Source organism: Ambystoma mexicanum, chromosome 6q, assembly GCF_040938575.1.
Source record: "Ambystoma mexicanum isolate Mex_15411 chromosome 6q, UKY_AmexF1_1, whole genome shotgun sequence".
NCBI classification, from domain to species: Eukaryota; Metazoa; Chordata; class Amphibia; order Caudata; family Ambystomatidae; genus Ambystoma; species Ambystoma mexicanum.
In genome coordinates, this window is record NC_090937.1 from 1403535021 (window position 1) to 1403554200 (window position 19180).

A 19180-nucleotide genomic window follows, 5' to 3' on the forward strand; every position below is an offset into this window, starting at 1 on the left:
AGTAATTAGGGGAAAACTCTTACCTGCATTTTTGTGGTCTAACTAAATGTGCAAGCTCTGCAAACCGCCAAAGAGCAGCTCTCAAGCTACGGGGTGCCCCATTCTGTACAGAGATAAAAAAAAGTAAAAGAGGTTTACGAAAAGAATCATAAAAAGCTGTGTGGTTAAGGATAAAACAATGCCATCACAAAATACTCTGTCAAAGTATGAGCTTTGTCCTTTAATTATAAATAAACTTATTGCAATACAATGGTGAAAACATGTTGCATGATGTCATTGCAAGGTATCGTGAAATCAGTGTTTGGAGCATATCTGGGAAATGCCTTCGGTGGAACCAGGTGCCTAGTTCAGAACATTTTGTGTTCCACAGATAATTAAAAATAGGTTTGTTCAGGATGCCCTTCACTTACAACAGGTCAGAAAGTCCACTGGAGGTCCAGAATGGCAGTTTAAAGAACAAACATATGTGCTGCCATTCAGTGAGTAATTTATCATATTACTAAGCCAAAAATCCTAAAAGAAGTCATTGCAATATAACCGCAGACAAGTTGGTACAATAATGTGCATAATAAAACCGGTCCAGATAAGTTCAGCGCATTTTGTTCTGCCGATACTGGACTTTCAAATAACATCCGATTTTCCAAACTGTCCAACAGAAGCAGCGATCAGATTTGCTCAGCAGAAGGACATGCTGTCTGGAAGGAAGCAGAATCAATTCAGTGGGCTCAGCATGGAACATATAATCGGGGAAACATTCCTAAAGAACAATGAGAATTACAAAAAATAATGCACCTAGCACCTGGGTCAAGACAGACAAAGATGCAAGCCAAGAAGCATTACGAAAGAACCAATCAGTATAATGCAAAGTAGGGTGCTAATATGTCCAATTTCCAACATCACAGATGCAGTTTGAAAGACCAAATGGTATAGCACATGTGGAGAAGTACAATATTGCCTTGTCCACCAGCGGGGGGGGCAAGGAGGAATTAATCTGTGATCACATCTATCACCATTCCTGGAAGAAAGATTTGGGGGTATTAGTAAAGTTGTGGCCATGGAGACATGAATGGAAGTTGACAACCTGGAACTGACCTAGAAGCAGCAGGATACTCGTTCAGCACTTTTGGGCATGTACGAGGAACGTGGTGCCTAACCTATCTGACGACTCTGAGAGGGAAAGGTTCAGAGGGGTTTGGGAGGTGCAGATTCGAGGAGATGTCCATTGCTTTATGCCAATTGCACCTAAAATAAAACAGACTTGTGGATTATTATTGAATGGACACTATTGTGGCCGAGAGAACCTTTACAAATCAAATGTACGGAAAACGTCAAGACTTGACACATATGGACCATTGCAGGCATATAAAAAAGGGACTTATGCGGAATGGTACGCTATTATGTTTTTTTTTTTAGATGATCGCTGTGTACAACCTAAAGACAAACGCGTATTTTAAGTCATGTATTGGCCTGTTGTAATAAACTAGGTAAATCATTGGTAGTTTAGAGTAGACTGGCTGTACAGCCATAATCCTACATCGATTAGAGAACCTCAACAAATTGCTACTGGAGTGGCAAAGACTGTCGGATGTAGAAAAGAATTTACAAGTAACTAGCAAAACGTACCAGCTCTCTAAACGGGTTCTGTGGACAGATATGATAACACTCATCAATTGTTGAAAATCAATGATCCTGTAGGGTGCTGTTCCTAATTCACTTATCCATTGATATGTTTTACCCCCTGAAGTAAACTGCACTGACAAATTATAATTTACTCAACGAAGTGACTAACGTACTTCTGGTCCATAGTCCCCTTTCCTCCACACTGTATGGGCTTCCCTCGCTAGGGACGGGAGACAGAACCTTTTTTAACCAGAAAATACCTTCTTCCCATTAAATTTAGAGGCGCGTGGGAGCGCTTCCCTGGGAGCATGTGCTCCCCTGACTCCGGCCACCGGCACCACTCAGTCCCCATTGACACATCAAAAATATTACCATTGCCTAATGATACCAGTTTTATCAGGGGGAGGATGGTGGGACGTATGGAGGAAAGGGGACTATGGACTAGGAGAACATTAGTCACTACAGAGAGTAACATCTAATTACTCCTACGTCCCGTCCCCTTTCCTCCATACTGTATGGACCATTACAACTGAATGTAGCCCCGGGGTGGAGAGGTGACCCTCCTTAAGAAAACAAGTTCCTTAATACTGCCTGCCCAAATGATGCGTCTGACCTGGAGCCAGCATCCAAACAGAAGTGTTTGCAGAAGGCCGATTGAGTGGCCTACGTGGCTGCCCTGCTGATGACCTGCCGCGGAACGTGCCTCTGGAACGCAACTGCTGTGGCCTTGGCTCTAACAGCGTGAGCATGCATGTTCGCTGGAAGTGGCTTGCGCTGCCCCTCATAGGCCTCCTTGATGGCCGAAACCATCCACCTTGCTATTAGAGGCCTTGGACACCTGATAACCCAGCATTGACCCCCCCCCGAACGTGACAAAGAGAGCGTCCGACTTGCTGAAGTTCTTGGTCCTGTCCAGATAGAATTTCAGAGCGCTACTTACAACCAGACAGCGCAAGACCCTTTCAGCCTCGTCCTTAGGTAACACCATTTCCTCATTTAGATGGAAAGTAGTAACAACTTTAGGCAAGAACGCGGGATGCGTTCACAGGACCACCTTATCTCTGTGAAAAGTAGTGTAAGGTTCTGACGCCACCAGTGCCTGAATTTCACTAACTCTACGTGCGGATACAAGACCCACCAAGAGAGCGGTTTTAATGGTCACCAGTCTGATTTCCACAGGCGCCATTGGTTCGAAAGATTTGTGCGTCAGGGCACCTAACACTACGTTGAGGTCCCACACAGGGTGTGGCTTCATGATAGGCAGGTAAAGCCTGTTGAGGCCCGCCAGATGACGCTTAACCACCAGGTTGGAGGCAGAGAAAACCTCCTCCTCCCAGTTCTAGTAGGCTCCTATGGCCGCCAGGTATTTACGACATGTGTCTGTTTGCACACCTGAGTGTGCAAGGTGTGCAGAGACGGACAGCACATCGTCCAATGTGCAAGTAAGTGGGTCAATCTCTTTTGATTACCGCCCAGTGGCAAAACCTAGTCCATTTGCTTTTATACTGGTTCCTAGTAGCGTCGCTCCTAGCGCCCTGAATGAGGTCTAGGTTTGCCTGTCACAGCCGTAGATGCTTTAGTGTGACCTGCTCAGGAACCACGCTGCGAGGGCCAACTTCTGGGAGGTGGGGTGGATGACCCTGCTGCGATAGGCGAGCTGGGCCCAATGGCAGTTGAATGGGAGGCTTGTCCGAGAGGCTGAGCAGCTCCAAGAACCATAGTCTCGCCGGCCACCACAGAGCCATCAGAATGATGCTGAAGTGACCCGATTCTCTTATCTTGCAGATCACCCTGTGAACCAGGGGAGTGGGAGGCAATGTATATGCTGACATGCCGTTCCACTGTATCTGGAAGGCGTCGTCCAGGGAGCCGCGGCCCTGCCCGTGCAAAGATGCATACTGAGAGCACTTGTTGTACCAGGTGGTGAAAAGATCCACCTGCGGATGCCCCCATATGTTGAAGATCTCCAGCATGACCTGATCGTTCAATTGCCATTCGTAATTGTCTGCTCCCAGTATGCTGAGCCTGTCCGCCTCCAGGTTGGACTCCCCGGGGAGGTGGATTGCACTCTCCAGGGCCCACTCCCACATGCTGACCGCTAGGCTGCACACAGATGGGAAGGGGGGGCTGTGCGGGTCCTGGGGCCACTCTGCTTGTTGATGCAATACATGCTGGTGGAATTGTCTGTTTAAATGGAGGATCGCCTTGCCCCGATAAGCGGCAGAAAGGCTTTGAGAGCAAGCCAGATAGCTTTCAGCTCCAGCCAATTGATATGGGACTCCTACTCCTAGAGGGACCAGACTTGGGCATGCTGTGGTTTCCCAGCGTAGCTCCCCATCCTTCCAGGGAGGAATACGTGGTGATGGGGACTTGCGGGGGCTGCTTGCCGGTAGAGCCTGCCTGTTCGCAGGCTGCAGTCCGTGGACCACCAGACGAGGTCCTGGTGGAGAAAGGGAGGAATGCTGACAAGCTTTGCTTGGGAGCCCCACTCCTGATTCCATGAGACTTCGAAAAGCAGCTGCAAGCTCCTCCTCTTGAGCCCTGTGTGAGGTACTGCCATTAGGAAAGCCACCAGGATACCCAATAGATGCTGGCTGAGGTCACCTCTCTGCTGAGAAAATGACCTGTGGCCGTGATCTTGTGCTCCAAGGGGAAAACTCTCTCGGAGCTCGTGACCCAGATGAGGCCCAGAAAAGTCAGGCTTGCGTAGGCTGCAGCGGCGACTTCTTGAGATTGATGGAACATCCCAGTTCGGGGGGTGAGGGGGGCTAGTGTGGAGAAGCACCTCTGGGGATCTCACCCCGACGAGCCAGTCGTCCAGGTACGGGTAGACATGGTGAGCTTTGGCCCCGAGAAGGGCTGCCACTGCATTCCTAAATCTGGTAAAGACCCTGGGGGCTGAGTTGAGGCCGAAGGGTAGAAACTTTTATTGGAAGTGGAAGCCCATGATCCTGAACCGTAGAAAGGAGCAATGAGGCTGCCAAATTGGGATGTGCAGATACGTGTCTTTGAAATCCAGGGAGCACATCCAGTCTCCCCTGCAGAGGGTCTCTGCAATCAGCACTGGAGTAACCATCTTGAATTTTTGAAGAGGGAGGGAGAGGTTCAGGGTGGAAAGGTCCAACACAACTCTTAGGTCAACCTGGTTCCTTCCTGCTTGTATGTTGGCTGATGCCTTTTCACCCCTGAATATCCCTCTTCCGGGCTCAGATCCACAAACAGTTCCTTTCTACAAAAATCATAAACAAAAGGTGCACCGTCAGGTTCAATCTGGCTTGTACTCAAAAGATTTCTCCTGTTGCATTCATATGTCAGTGGGGTGATGGTTTTCCACCCCTGGATTCCCCTCTTCCGGGCTCAGACCCGTCTCAAATGTTTGTCTATCTCCGTCAGGTTCATTACGGCTTTTGTGGCATTCACAATTCTTAAGGTCTTTTAAACAATTCACTGTAGACATCCCTCTATCGGGTTCAATGGGACCTTAGGCTTCGCCCCTTTCCACCGGCATCCATTCGTCAGGTTCACTCTTGCAAACTTTTACCTATCACACATTCTTCTACTTTCTTAGAGTGCAGGATTCACTTCCCTTAACTTTACAATCATCTGCCGGTCAAAGACCTTCGACTGTGCAGAGGATTTTGCTAGACCCCTGTATGACCACTTTCACCCCTTTCTTGCGCCTTTCCCAAGGCCTTCTAGTAACAATAGTTTCAACAATAGGGTAATCGGCCAGAGCTTCTTGAGTGAGCACCCACATGGTGCCAGACTCCTCTGTAGCTGGTTTTCCCTCTCGTATTAACAGTTTGTTGTACTTTCTTCAATTAGTCGTTTGCTACTTTGGTTCAATACCATCGGCTACCTTCGGTTTCCCATCGGCTCACCCCTTGACTCACCGGTGGTGATAAACCGCTTGGCTTTTCTGGTCTCTAGAGTCAAGGAAAGTACCACGGTGACAAGCGTCTCTCCCTCGCTTGGTTATCAGTAGAGGAGGGCCCTGTGTACTATTGACATCTGCACCACACGCCGGCTATTGTTCGCGGTCGTACAATTCCTTCTCTGGAGGCTTCATGGGTCTTGGCCGGAAAGGGCAAGGTCACTTCCCTCCTTGCCACCCATTGTTCTCGTCACCTTTCTCCTCCACTTGAACTGCCATACTTGGATAGCTGTGTCGTCGTGCAGTCTGCCTTGCTCGTATTGTGCTCTAGTGCTCCACCATCTATCCCTGCGGGGAAGGGAAAGGGCAGTCAGGTATGTGTAATTCTGGTCAACTGCGTGACTTTGCCCGACCCTTGTGTTGGGACATGTCAGGTAGTTGTGCAAAAGTGTTCATGTCGGAAAAAGGGGGTTGGGGGTGGGAGGGCTGCAAGAGTGTCTGAGCATCCTAAGTGGTAGGTTGGGAAAAGGGTGTTATAAGAAGGAGGATACCGCATCTCACCATTCTGTGTCCCACTTCACTCCCAGAGGACCTCGCCCAGGAACTGGATTCAATAGCGTCCTGGCCACCTGGATGAACCTGGATGACCGATATTCGGGAACTAGTCAGGGAAACTCCCTTAGGTTTCTCACAGTGGGACCATAAATTCATTTCTTTCAAGAGAACGAGGGTTCGGTGGCATCCTATTCCACCCTTTGGGAAGCCTTTAAGTGTGTGATCCGGGGGATATGTATTACCATGGAGGCAGGGATTCTTAGGACGATACAGGCAGATCTGATCGCCTGTGATGCCCGGCTGAGGGGACTGGAGGCCGGAGATGGCTTACTGTTGGACGCGGAGACCCAACCTCGTTTTCATGAGGGGATAAAGGCTTTCAGAGAAGCTACTGAGCGTGAGGTGCGATTGCTTAATAGGCGAGCCGTGGGAGGGTGATATTGTGAGGGGCAGAAAACAGGTAATCTGCTGGGTCAGATGATAAAATCCAAAACTGCGAAGTCGCATATTGCGGCAATTCAATCACCTGCCGGAGGGCTATTGAAGAACGACGAGGACATAATGGGGGCAATGGTGAGCTATTATCACACTTTATATTCCTACAAAATTAGTGTAGGGCAGACCGCCCTTGATGGGTACCTGGATCAAATTGGGTTGTATTGGGTGGTGCAGTAGGAAAGAGAGGCTGATTAGACCGCTAAGCAAGCAGGAGCTTTATGAAGCCATGAAAGCACTACCTGCGGAAACAGCTGCAGGCCCTGATGGGCTCTCTGCTGACTTTTATAAAGGCATATGCCCCACTCCTGGTCCCCCATACGCTACACATGTACCAGCAGGCACTGCTGGAGGGCTCCCTCCCCGAATAGATGCTTGAAGCTGTGGTTAACCTATTACTGCAGCCAGGAAAAAGCATGGAAAACTGCGTGACCTATCGGCCGATCTCACTAATAAATTTGGATAGTAAAATACTTGCTAGAGCGCTGGCCAACAGGTTTGCTCCGATAATGCCAAGATTTGTTTAGCAAATCAGGCAGGCTTTATTCCCGGCAGGTCCATGTCATACAGGCCTCTGCCAAATTTTTGGACTTCGCTCGGCCCTAGAAAAGGGTTTCCCAGCAGTTGCAGCCCTTCTTGATGCCGAGAAGGCGTTCGACTCGATCGAATGGCCCCTTCTATTATCGGTGTTGTGGCGCATGGTGCTGGGTGAGGGATTTATAAAAGTAGTATCCCTGTTGTATGAAGGACCTGTGGCGCGACTCCAGGTAAATGGGAGGATTTCTGGCCCTATCCGGATGGGGAGGGGTACTTGGCAAGGATGCCTGCTTACCTCCTTCCCCTTCTGTTTGCGCTTGTTGTGGAGCCACCTTGCAGAGCTGGTTCGATCAAAATACACTGACAGAGGGGTACAGCTGTGCACAAGCTTTTGATATCACTCTATGATGATGATCTGATGGTGTTTATAAGGGATTTCAGACACATTTAGCACCAGCTATGTTGGATATTTCAGACTACTGCCGTTTCTTTGGGCTCAATGTGAACCCATCCAAGTCTGCTGTTTTAACTAAAGGATGAAACAGAGAGGTTCCAAGATGGGATCAATTTCCAATGGCACATGGACTACACACAGTATTTGGGGGTTAACATAGCACGGTCCCAGAGGTGCTTTAACAAGAAAGCTATGGGTTGAAATGGGATCAGCCAACTTGTGGGACAGATAAGCGCATTGAGGGAAAGACACGAAGCAAAGTCCTATACTCCACACTCTTCTCTGTAAAGTGTGTACCGGGGCTCCCGATAACAGGGAAGAGGGTTTTTACACAATGAATGAACAAACTGGGGTTCGTGTGCTGGCGAGATCCATTCCCAGACAGACATTTCTGGTTTCTGGAAGAATTTAAGACGAGGGGTGAGGTCTCAGCGCTTGATATATTTCTATACTTCAGGCTACGCACTGAGTTGAAAAGCAGGTTCGCTGGTTCCCCCTGAGAGCCCCTGATTGGACCAATGTTGCATGAGGTGATAGTTCAGAGAACTGGTCTTGGATGGTGCCCAGGCTATACAGTAGCATAATAGCTAAGTAGACTTGGTGGGCGAGGGACTTTCGGGGTAAATGAAAGGAGGTATTGGGGATCTCTATTTCTGACGAGGCCTGGAGGTATTTCTGTCGGCAGACGAAGAAGGTGGCAATCAACAGTAACTTCAAACTAATACAATTTAATTTTCTCCATCAGTTACCTGACCCCCGGTGCATGTTCACAGGTTCTTCTCCGAGACGTCACACTCATTCATGAGGTGCGGATATGCCTCGGCCACTTTCTACACCTAGCATGATTCTGCCCAAGTATACAAATAGTACTAGTCACAGGGCTTTGAACGAACTGGAGGGATAGACAGAGAGGTGGTGACGCCATCCCCCATAGTGGCTCTGTTGGGCTACACATATGAGCTTCCGAAGTATGCTAGACAACTACAGGGTCTTTTGCAGTTGCTTGCAAAGAGGAGGGTGGCCATGGCATGGGGAGGCCAACCGCCAGACCACAAACAAAGACTGATGTCCTATATTGTCATGGTATAGGGTCTGAATATGGAACTATCACACACCCAGCGTTGGGTCCAGGGACATTTGGGGACCATACATAGCCTTCTTGATTTCAATCGGCATCTGACCCACTATCTGATGCATAGGGAATGGACAATATCTTTTTCATTGATAATAATAGACTTCGCTCTTGTACTGTGGGGGTGTGGAGGAGAATGTGTTGCCATCTTATATAAAGCAAGCAGCCCCTGCAGGTGTTATTCCCATTAAAAGTACATCCTGTTGGAGACAGTGCAGATGGTTAAAATGTATGAGGAAGCACAGTAATGAATGGTCTGGCTTTGCTTTTCTTAAGGTTGCTACAGTCAAGTACTTGGTGATGGAGGGTTCCAAACATCTACTCGGGCCTTGTTTGAGCGACAACCATGGGCAGGAGGACATGTTTGGTGGCAGATCTAAGAAATTAATTGCTGGAGCCTGGACTTGAAGCTTCTGTTCTGTGGACAGCCAGGCTGCTGCTGTTAAAAAGAAAAAACTATTTTACTGACCACAATGTGGCTGTAGCATTACTTCACAAATCTGGAGAATACTGGCGTGTGAAGAACATTAGTAAACCTCTGTGACAATCTGTGACTTCATTCGAAAGGAAAGGTTAGTGGGCCATACCAACTATTTGGCAAGATGAGGGGTACTCTCAGAAATATCTCGAGGCCCCTTCCCCTTTCGTTAACCCCACCTTATCCCTCTCTTTCCACTATTTCCTTTCGCTTTCCTTCAACATTTCCTCCTAGACAATCATTTGTTTCTTTCACAGATAGTCCATTCGGGTTTCATGTTGAATACAGATTTTTAAAAAGAAGAGTCACCTGGAGAACCCATCTTTCCTGTAATTCTACTCCAGTCTAAAGCAGTCTTTCTGGAGGTTGCAAAGGGCTCTCTTTTCAGACTACAGCTGGTAGCATCTCAAAGGGATAACTAAGGACAATGCAATCATTTGAAGGCTGCTATCCTCCATGAGCATGACTTCGAGGCAGGCTCAGACTGGCCTGTAGGGCATTTGGGCAATGACCGAATTGCATGCCCGACATGTTTGTGCGGGCCAGGTTTGTGGGTCAAAACAGGTCCCTTCTCCCTAAGGCAAAGCCACCCCCAACCTGTGAGGCTCTGCAACACCCTCCATAGGCGTCGAGGCAAGTGGGACCTCACCGGGAGAGACTCCTTTTTGGGAACAAGGACTCCCGCTCCTGTGAGGAACTTCCTAGAAAACATCCCAACAATACCTCTTGGGACATACCCTGTGAAAACCAGCATGAAGAAGCAACAAGTACATGTTATTGTCAACATGAAACAGTAAATGTTTCTTTAAATGAAAAATCCAATTTTACTGAGAGGAGGAGGTTGAGATGTAGAGGGGAAGAGAGTCTGCCGGGGATGGAAACTCTACATGCCAGGTGGAAGTCCCACAGCTATGTCATATCTCGAGGGGAGGAGATTAGAGGAGAGAAAAAACCCTGCGAGTTACAATACGGCTCGCAGGACGGTGCAGAGGCGGAGCTGGACACGCAGCATCCTGTAACCAAAGAAAAACTAGAAACAGAATTAGACGGCTGCATCTTCTAATCCAGAGAAGCCAAGTCAGACACATTACGTCCGGAAAAAAAATAAATAAAAGTGAGAGAGACAGAAAGTGCTGGTGTGACCACAAAAAGCCAGTGGTGGACCAGGGTCTCAGAAACAATGCCGGAAAACCACTCAGCGACTGGAGAGAAGGAACCGGGCTGTATTCGAAATACCATACAACCATCCTAGACTACAGCTGAATGGAATTAGCATAGAAGGAATGAGAGAAAGCAGGCTGCCAGAAGAGAGAAAACCACCCTGAGCGAGTACATACCCCGGTGACGTTATCCCCAAGAGCAACAGGTAACAGGGAGAACGAGAGACACAGGAGGGGGACGGAAAATAGTTATCGGACCAATCATACTGTCCCAGACAAAATAAAGAGATCATAATATTGAAACCCAGAGGAATAAATAAGAATCGTTATTGGAGTACTCATACACGTGACAGTAGAAGCAAAGAAAGCATAATCCAAGAAGAGAATTTAGTAATAAGAGAAAAGCCTGAAGATCAGGCTGTTTCATAATATACGTCCAAAGACAGATATCAGAAAAGGATCAAAGATTGTGAACAGGACAAAAGGGAAAGAATACTAAAGGAGAAAGTTATAAATATTGGATAACTTTACCCTGGGAAGAGAGAAGAACCCTCTGTAAAACCAAAATAAGGGCAATAAGCCAATCGAGAACTCTAGCCTGAGAGAAAAGAAACAAAAGCCTAATAAAGTATCGAGCAAACTGTACGAACTGACTAAAACAATATTTTTGCAGCACACACTTTCTGTGCAGTGTTGCTGGGTGCTGTTAGCTGCCCTTTTAGTTTCCTTGTGATAACTACTGTTTCCCAGGATAGAGGGATACCTTTACCCTACCATACTTTTATTTTGTAGAATCAGCACACCCCACCTTATGTGGAGTGCTGAGGGGACACAATGTGTCCATTTTTCCACTTGTCACTGCAACTAGAAGGTTACAGGAGAAATTCATCTCAGGGGCTGATGGCAGTGGATCTTTTCTACCAAATGTTTGTGAAACTTCCATGCAGGCTGCTGTTGCTGCTGATGTAAGGGATACATGAGTCACCATTCCACTAAAAGGGTGCTGGTCTTTTGTCACCAACTCTTGATGACATATCCTTTTTTAATCCAGTTCTGACTGGGTGGTTGGCTGTCCCTCAAGTTTGAATGTGGCAACTGCTGACTGGCTGGGTTCCTGCATAAAAGCGAGGGTCCTGGAGCAGAACAGTAGAGTCGACCCCTAGAATGAAGATCCTGAGGAAGAAGAATGATGTCTGCAGCCACCTTCAGCTACCGCCAGTGACTGAGGTTGCTCCAACCTCCTCTTCGGATAGACAGGGAAGATCCAGACCGGATTACTTCTCCCCTGGACTGGTGGGCCTAACCAGTCTCAAGACAAAGTTACAAAGGGGCGTGGGATCCCCTCTACTGAGAACGAACATGGATCAAGTACCATGTTCTCTGGAATTTCTTCCTCTCACGTTTTAGCTCACTACACCCTTTACAGACAACCTGAATGTTGAGCTGACCTTCGAAGAGCTGTGACCATCCTGAGGTGCAATTCCCCAATACCCTGGGACCTGGACCAATTTGCTGTTTCGGCTAGAACTTCGTGGGCATCCTGCTGGACCTAGAGGGAATCTTTCCCGCTCCAAGACGTGTCTCCTTCCAAGTTCAGGCCCGATAAACGGAGAGAAGTCTGCCATGTGACAATCGTCATTGAACCAAAGCTTGCATCGAGTCCCAACGAGCCAGTATCGTGAAGATCATCAGCTGAGGATCCAATCGCAAGAAGCTGACCACGTCTTCCTGCCAAAGTTCCTTCTTCAGCCTCCAGGCCAAGAATCCGAAACAGGAGCTGCTGTCGCCTCACCCACCCGTGCGCAACACAGTCTTCTTTCTTCAGGCACTGTCCCACTCCTAGATACTCACCTGTGTGCTTGCTGTGTTAAATAGGAGCATTCTGAGACACATTGGGGTGGACAAGCCAACTGTTTTCTCCCAGGTGTAAGGACACTGATCCTTTGGTTGTCTACAATCTTCTAGGGGGCCTGCTTGACCTCTGTGAACCATCTTTTAACTAAACATTTTACCTACCTGCAGCATAGAAGAAACCTGCTATTTTGATAACTTTGACATCATCTGCCTTTCTTTGTTCTTCTGCTCATGGGCCCATGTCACCCAGTGTCCCAACTCACTTTGAGGCTGTCATTCTCAGATAGGGCTGGCCTTTCTATGTACAGGGGGCCTAAAAGTACTTACCAGTATCTGTGTTGCTTACCTTAAATTTTGGTTATAAGAAATGATTTGCTAAACTTGAATGCTACCCTAACTACTTAACTGGATATCATTTAAGAGTTCACTATGGAACCGAGTAATGCTTAACAAAGTTCTTACTGTATATAAATGTGAATACATTTACTTACCTGGAATTCTATTACTATGTTAGCTGCCTTAGCGTTTATACTAAATAACAATATAGCGTTTATACTAAATAACAATATGTTCCTACAACTACTGTGCACAAGTGTATTCTTGACTATAGGTGTGCCCTGAGGTCTTTGTACTTACCTGCAGCCCATCTCCCTCCTAGACCAAGCCTGGCGATCTCAGATTTCTTCTACTGATATAATGGATCTTTCTGGGTTCCCAGATTCAAATCCTGTCACTTTATTACAGCACAGCGACTATTTCTGTTTTGGGCTTATAACAAATTAAATGATTGCTTTAGCTTAAAAGAAGCTCAAATCTTCCTCTCCTCTAGATCCAATGCAGCAAAATGTTGTTCAGTCTTTCCCAGATGATAGTATCCCCTTGGCCACATGCCACTCTCTCAAGTGGTTCCATTTCTGAACAATTAGAACATTCATTGGTTATAACCGTTAAAAAAAAAAAAATCACCTTGGGAGCCAATATTGCCCCTGACGTGGGAGGACATGATTTCACTCCTCTGTCTGGGCCTACTGAAGCAGGCCCAAGTGCCGCCAACCTAAACATCGATTATTGCTGTTTCTCTTCCAACCGAATAAAGTAGAGCCCCTCCCCTCGGACCACTCTTGAGGTGGGAAGTTTGTGGTGAGCCGAAGTCGTGGAGCCAACTGGAGTGGAAGATCCGCCTATCAGGAGGAAGCAGCATTCGGCAGGTGTATTAACTTTGTCTCCAAGACCTGAAGCGAAGGGTACGGAGCCAAGTGGTCATCTCTGCAGACATTGCGATATGCTGAGGCGAGAGTGAGGGACGCGATCCAGGAGGCTCTGGTGGAGCGGGCGTCTGGAGGAGAGGAATTGAGGGATAGCAGAACGCTATCACAGACACCTATGCAGCTAGAGGAGTGGAATTGAGGCACAACAGAACGCTGATACCGGCACCTACGTAGCTAGTTTCTCCGGGAAGAGGAATTCAGAGCGGTTTCCCGGGCGGCCGCTGCGTTGTGTGCGGGGCACTCAAGGAGGAAGGTGAGTAACTCCCGTAGCATTAGAGCTTGAGCTACTGGGCAGGGGATTGCCTCTACCCCTGCCCCCCTCATAGCAGAAAGAAGGGAGCGTGGTATGGAGGCACAAGGAGAGATGGAGGACTAATCTTGAGCCTCCCCCCTGGTGGGATTCTGCAGATATTATCTGAAGGGCCCAGGTGCCCTCCATCTTAACACAAGTCCACCAATATCCATCTGGTTGACAAGAGCAAAAAGGGGCTGATCTGGGCGGGTCTGTAACTTTCTCGAGTGCTGGCCCGTAACACTGCTGGGACTTGTGCCTGCAGAACACCTCAAGGTTGTGGTAAAGTTCTAGGAATGATAAGAAGGAAAGGAAAGGGCCATTTTGATGCATTTGTGTGCTGTAGTGAGGATTTTAAAAGTAATGCAGTCTTTGACTGGGAGCCAGTGGACAGACTGACTGGCTTGAGAGATGTGTTCTCTTCTTGGGATGCTAAGTGCTGCTCTTAGCGCATTGTTTTGGGTGATTTGGAGTCCATTTACATTTTTTATGGAGGTGCCTGCTAGAAGAGCGTTGCAATAATCTAACTTAGCACCTATGGTAGCTCTGGCTATTGAGAGGCAGTTAGGAACGGTTTAATGGCATTGATGAGTTTTGTGCTTAAGGCGGATGCCAAGGCTATGGCGTTGACTTGCTTATCCATAGATAGCGTGGCATCAAGGTGAACCCCTAGTGCCTTGACGGACGAGAGGACAAGGATGATAGAGTTGTCAATGTTAAAATTGGTGTAAAGACAGTGTAATTTGGTTAGTGTGGTTTTTTGACCAAGGATGAGAATCTTTGTCTTATCTCCATTGAGGCATACACCATTTTACCATCATCCAAGCCTGGATGATGGCGTAAATTTGGCTAAGTGTGGCCATATCTTGGTCATATGAGCCGGTTACTGGTAGGAGAACTTGGGTATTGTCCACGTAGTTGGTATATGCGATCCAGAGTGCGTCCAGCTTGTCAAAAAGGGGCTTTCTAAAGAGATTGTAAAGCGTTGGCACAGTACAACAACCCTGTGGGACTCCACAATGAATGGTTGTGGGTGCTGCATTTGCTATGTTTGAGAAGACTTTCATAGCTCTTCCTTCTAAGAAGGAAGAGATACAGGAAGTCACTTGTTTAGAAAATTGTGCTGCTTAAATGAGATGGGTGCTGAGTGTTTTATGGTCGACCAAGTCAAAAGCCGCCAATAGGTCTAAGAGTAGGAGGAGGGCAGGCTTACCTTTGTCTAGGATTTGGGTGATTTGGTTTTTTAAGTCTAATAATGCAGGTTCGGTGCCGTGCCCTTTATGGAATCCTGACAGTCTTTTCCCTAGTACAGCATTATTCTCTAGGTGTAGTTGGATCTGGTTATGAGCCGCTTTGTCCAATATTTTAAGAAGAAACGGGACAGTGGTTATGGGCCTATAGTTGTTAGGCTGAGCAGGATCTAGCATGGTTTTATTTAGTAGAGGGCGCACCCAAGCCTCTTTGAGGTTGGCCTGGATGATGCCTGTTGAAAATGAGGAGTTGATGAAGGCCGTGAGAAGAGGTGCAGGGGCCTTGGTACAGTGTTAATATTTTAGGAGGGCAGATGTCACCCTTGCAAAGGGATGGTTTGAGGTGTTTGAGAATGTCAATGACTTCAGATTCTGTGATGTTCTTGAATGAGAATTTAGGTAGGTTTTGTGGTTTGTGATCAGGCGTAGTGTGTGCGGGCCTATCTTGGTTTTGCAATGCATTATAGTGAGCCTGGATTTTCTTTTGGAGGAGGTCTATTTTATTAAGCATAGCAACTTGGATACTTGCACACCATGCTTCATCCTTAATGATTTTGTCAGTGCTAGTAGGAGGAGAATATAGAGATGGTAACCATGCAGAGGGTTGTGGGCATGGTCATTTCTGTGGGACATTATGTCAGATGAACCATCTATGGGAATACTGGGTGATCAGATAGAGGAATTCTTTGCTGAAAATGAGAATGGAGAAACTTCACAAGAAGGAATATGGGAGGCCTTTAAAGCGGTACTGCGTGGGGTAATTATTGTGATACAGTCCCAGAATCAGAAAAAGAGAGGCTTTCGAATTATAACTTGAAGCCCAGGTAGCGGAATCCTTGCAAACGTTAGCTATAAAAAAAAGAAGAAAAAAAAAAGTCAGGTTATATATAAAAAGCTGAAAGACCTTAGAGCTCAGTTGGAGCTACTCCGTTCGCGTAGGGCGGAAAAATCGCTATCGTATAGAGATGGTCCAAAGTCCACCAACCGACTCTATGAAGGAATGGAGGTGTGGCCTCAATGACCCGGAATTTTTCCCAACAAAACCCCAACGTAAAGCGTTTATGACCTTGTTGATAGCGACCTGGGTAGTTCTGGCAAGGAGGTGGAAACAGAAAGCGCCTCCCACAAATGTCGAGTGGCTCCACAAAGTGTGGGGCATAGTAACAATGGAATGGATCATGTATGGAATACAAGGTGAGAGAGACACATTTCACCTGGACTGGGGCATGTTAATGGACTACTTCAGGGGAGGCTACATGCAGCAACGGTGTCCGTAGAACTTGAGAATACGGGACGTGATGTAATTACTGAAGCTTACTTGGATGCTAAATTTGGCATATCATTACTCTACCAAAAACACGGGTCACAGGGTAAGGTTGAATGAGGGAGCCAGGGGGGGGGGGTAAGATGGGAAATAGGGGAGCGGGAGTGTTATGTTTCTTTTATTGACAATGCCAATAATAACAAATAAAAAAATGTAAAAAACTCAACGTAATCTCTCTGGGCCTTCTAGCTATTGGCCTATTTCTCTTTTGCCTATGATGGCCAAAACTATGGAGCTTATTGTTACCCACCAGCCCTCACATTTCCTTGAATCCAACTCCCATCTTCATTCTTTCCAATGGATTCAGACCTCTTAGACGAACGGAATCCGTGATGATCCCCCTCCTTGACGATATGGCTATGCTTCAGGACTGCAGCAAGGTCAGAGTGCTCATTTTACTTGACCTCTCTGTGGTCTTCAATACAATTGATCATGCCATTCTTCTCGGCAATACAATTGATCATGCCATTCTTCTCGGATGAAGGCAATCCGTATTACCCGACTCCTCCTTGTCTGGTTCCGTTCCCATCGGTAAGAGTGCACTGAAACAATTTCCTTGCTCCTGTTTAAGTCAGCACCCACATCTGTTACATGCAGCGTGCCTCAGGGGTCTTCCCCATCGCCCATTCTATTTAACGATGATCTCCGCCCTCTTGCGGATTTGATCCTATCTCACAGTGTACGGGGTTATATCTACACCGATGATGCCCAACAATCCGATCCCCCCTGGCAAATTAAGATCATGCCTCTGATATTGGGGACTGGATGTCGAAAAACTGGCTGAGGTTAAATGCAGAAAAGAAAGATCCTGATGATCGGCCCCAGAAGATAGCAATCTGTAGAATTCCGACTTTCGGCCTAATTCTTTGGGCCACTGTCTGAAGGCCAGTTAAAAGCTTGGACATTAAACTACAGTCATCCAGTTCTAGGGAGGCACGGATCACCTCAATATGTAGTGCTGGCTTTCTCAAACTCGAACTCCTAAGAAAAGTGCTGCGTTTTATTCCTTTACAGCTTGGCTCTGGGGTTACTCGACTATTGGAATGGCATACTTAGAAAAGCCATGGTTCTTATCGCATCGTCTCGAGCCTTGCACTTAATGGCCAGAGACTTACCCCTACCTTACCTCTGCTCCATTAGCTGAATTGGCTTTCAGTAAAGCAGTGCACTGAGTTGAAGATGCTCTGTATCCTCCGTTCCATCAAGAGTGCTGCGCTCTGGCTCTCAAGTCTTATTTAGTGTTCCTAGATTTTGTATGGCCCATGAGGGTGGGCGTTCTTTATAAGTTCTGGCTCAGTGGAGCTGTGGAACATGCTTCCTAACGACTGGCTCCAAAGATGTGTAACGCTCTTCCTTCACACCTTCCTGAGCTGTCCGACTGATCCTCCTTTCATAAAGTTTTAAAGGCATTTCTTAGTTTAGGTTTGGATAGGGGCTAATTTTATTAGCAGTCCTTGTTTGCAGCAGCTCCTAGATGTCTCAGGGCCTTGGTCTTGCGCATTAAGAATCACAATACAATGCTGGATAAACCACCATTTCTAGCTCTACTGGAGGTCACAGAAGTAGTAGAACCTCATCTCTCCAATCAGCAAGAAAAATAGAGGGCGCTGGCTATACTAACTGAGCCCAGTAATCCTGAGACATACAAAGAATGGGGTGACTTAATGGCACAAACAGCAGATAGATGATTAATGACTTAACACTGAGAGGAACTGTCAATGCAGACATAATATTGAACATTTTCCACTAGAATCCACTCTTATCATGTTGACAAGGAATGTGAAAGAGTTGCAATCTGTTCTTCTATCGAATTAGATTTATGGTTTTAGTCAACTGTCGCCTCCTCGTCTATTTTTAAAGGTTACATACTCCAGCGAAGGAAAATCTATTACAAATGCCTATATTCGTACTATAATATATGTGAAGAAAAGTGACTTTAAGGTGCCAATCTAATGCAACAAAACCCTTCATTTCAGCAGGTGTTGGAAGCTATGCCACCTTAACTTTAAGGCTCCCACTGTGCAGCCCCCTAAGCACACGGATGATATCACAGAGGACATAATATGAGGCCTGTACCAGTAACGTAATAGATTACTAATGGGCTACTAGGACAAGGACGAGAGAGGTGAGGGGGTGGGGCTAATGCAACAGATTACTATTGGGCTACTGGGAAAAAGAAGAGGGAGATGTCAGTAATGCAAGAGTGATATGGCGTACTGGGGAAGAGGGAGGTGTGGGTAATGAAGTACTGGGATGAGGAGGAAAGGGGTGGGGGCTATGAACTTCTAGTACGAGGAAAAGGGAGGTGGAGTAATGCAGCAGATTACTAATCTAGTAATAGGATGAGGAATGGGGCAATGCAATGGATTATAAACGGTGCTGGGAGGTAGGGGTAATAGAATGGATTTCTAAAAAAGGGAACTGGGATGAGGAAGGGAGGTGGGTGTAATGCAACATAATACTAATATAGTATTGAGATGAGAAAGAAGGTGGTTTTGGTAAAGGTAGGGTTATTTATGTAGTACTGGGACGAAAAAAGGTGGGTCATACAATGCATCAGATTACTATTGAGGTACTAGGACAAGGAAGAGGAATGCAGTGATAATTCAAAGAATGACTGTTGGGGTACTGGGATGAGGGAGGTGGGGGTTATGGTGGCTACTGGGATGGGGAAGGTTATGTGGGAGTAATGCAACAGAATACTTATGGAGTACTGGGGTGAGGAGGAGGGAGGTGGGGGAAAAGGAGAGATCTACACTGGAGACTTGCAGAGAAAATTGAGATCTTTGCTGTTAAGTCATGTGACATGTTTGTCCAATCAAAAGGAAGGATATCAAAAACATAAATCAATACCACACCTTCACAAACTCTTACCCTGGCCACATGC

The 19180-nt window shown here is 46.8% G+C and overlaps 1 protein-coding gene across 4 annotated transcripts in view; it reads right to left on the bottom strand.

Annotated features, from left to right (window-relative positions):
- HTT (huntingtin) overlaps window positions 1-19180 on the bottom strand; it is a 2905635-nt gene that overhangs the window by 2701566 nt on the left and 184889 nt on the right. For all 4 annotated transcript variants that reach the window (XM_069632055.1, XM_069632053.1, XM_069632052.1 and 1 more), the window contains exon 5: window positions 24-103. In XM_069632055.1, the coding sequence (XP_069488156.1) occupies window positions 24-103 (80 nt within the window). The remainder of the gene's footprint in view (window positions 1-23; window positions 104-19180) is intronic.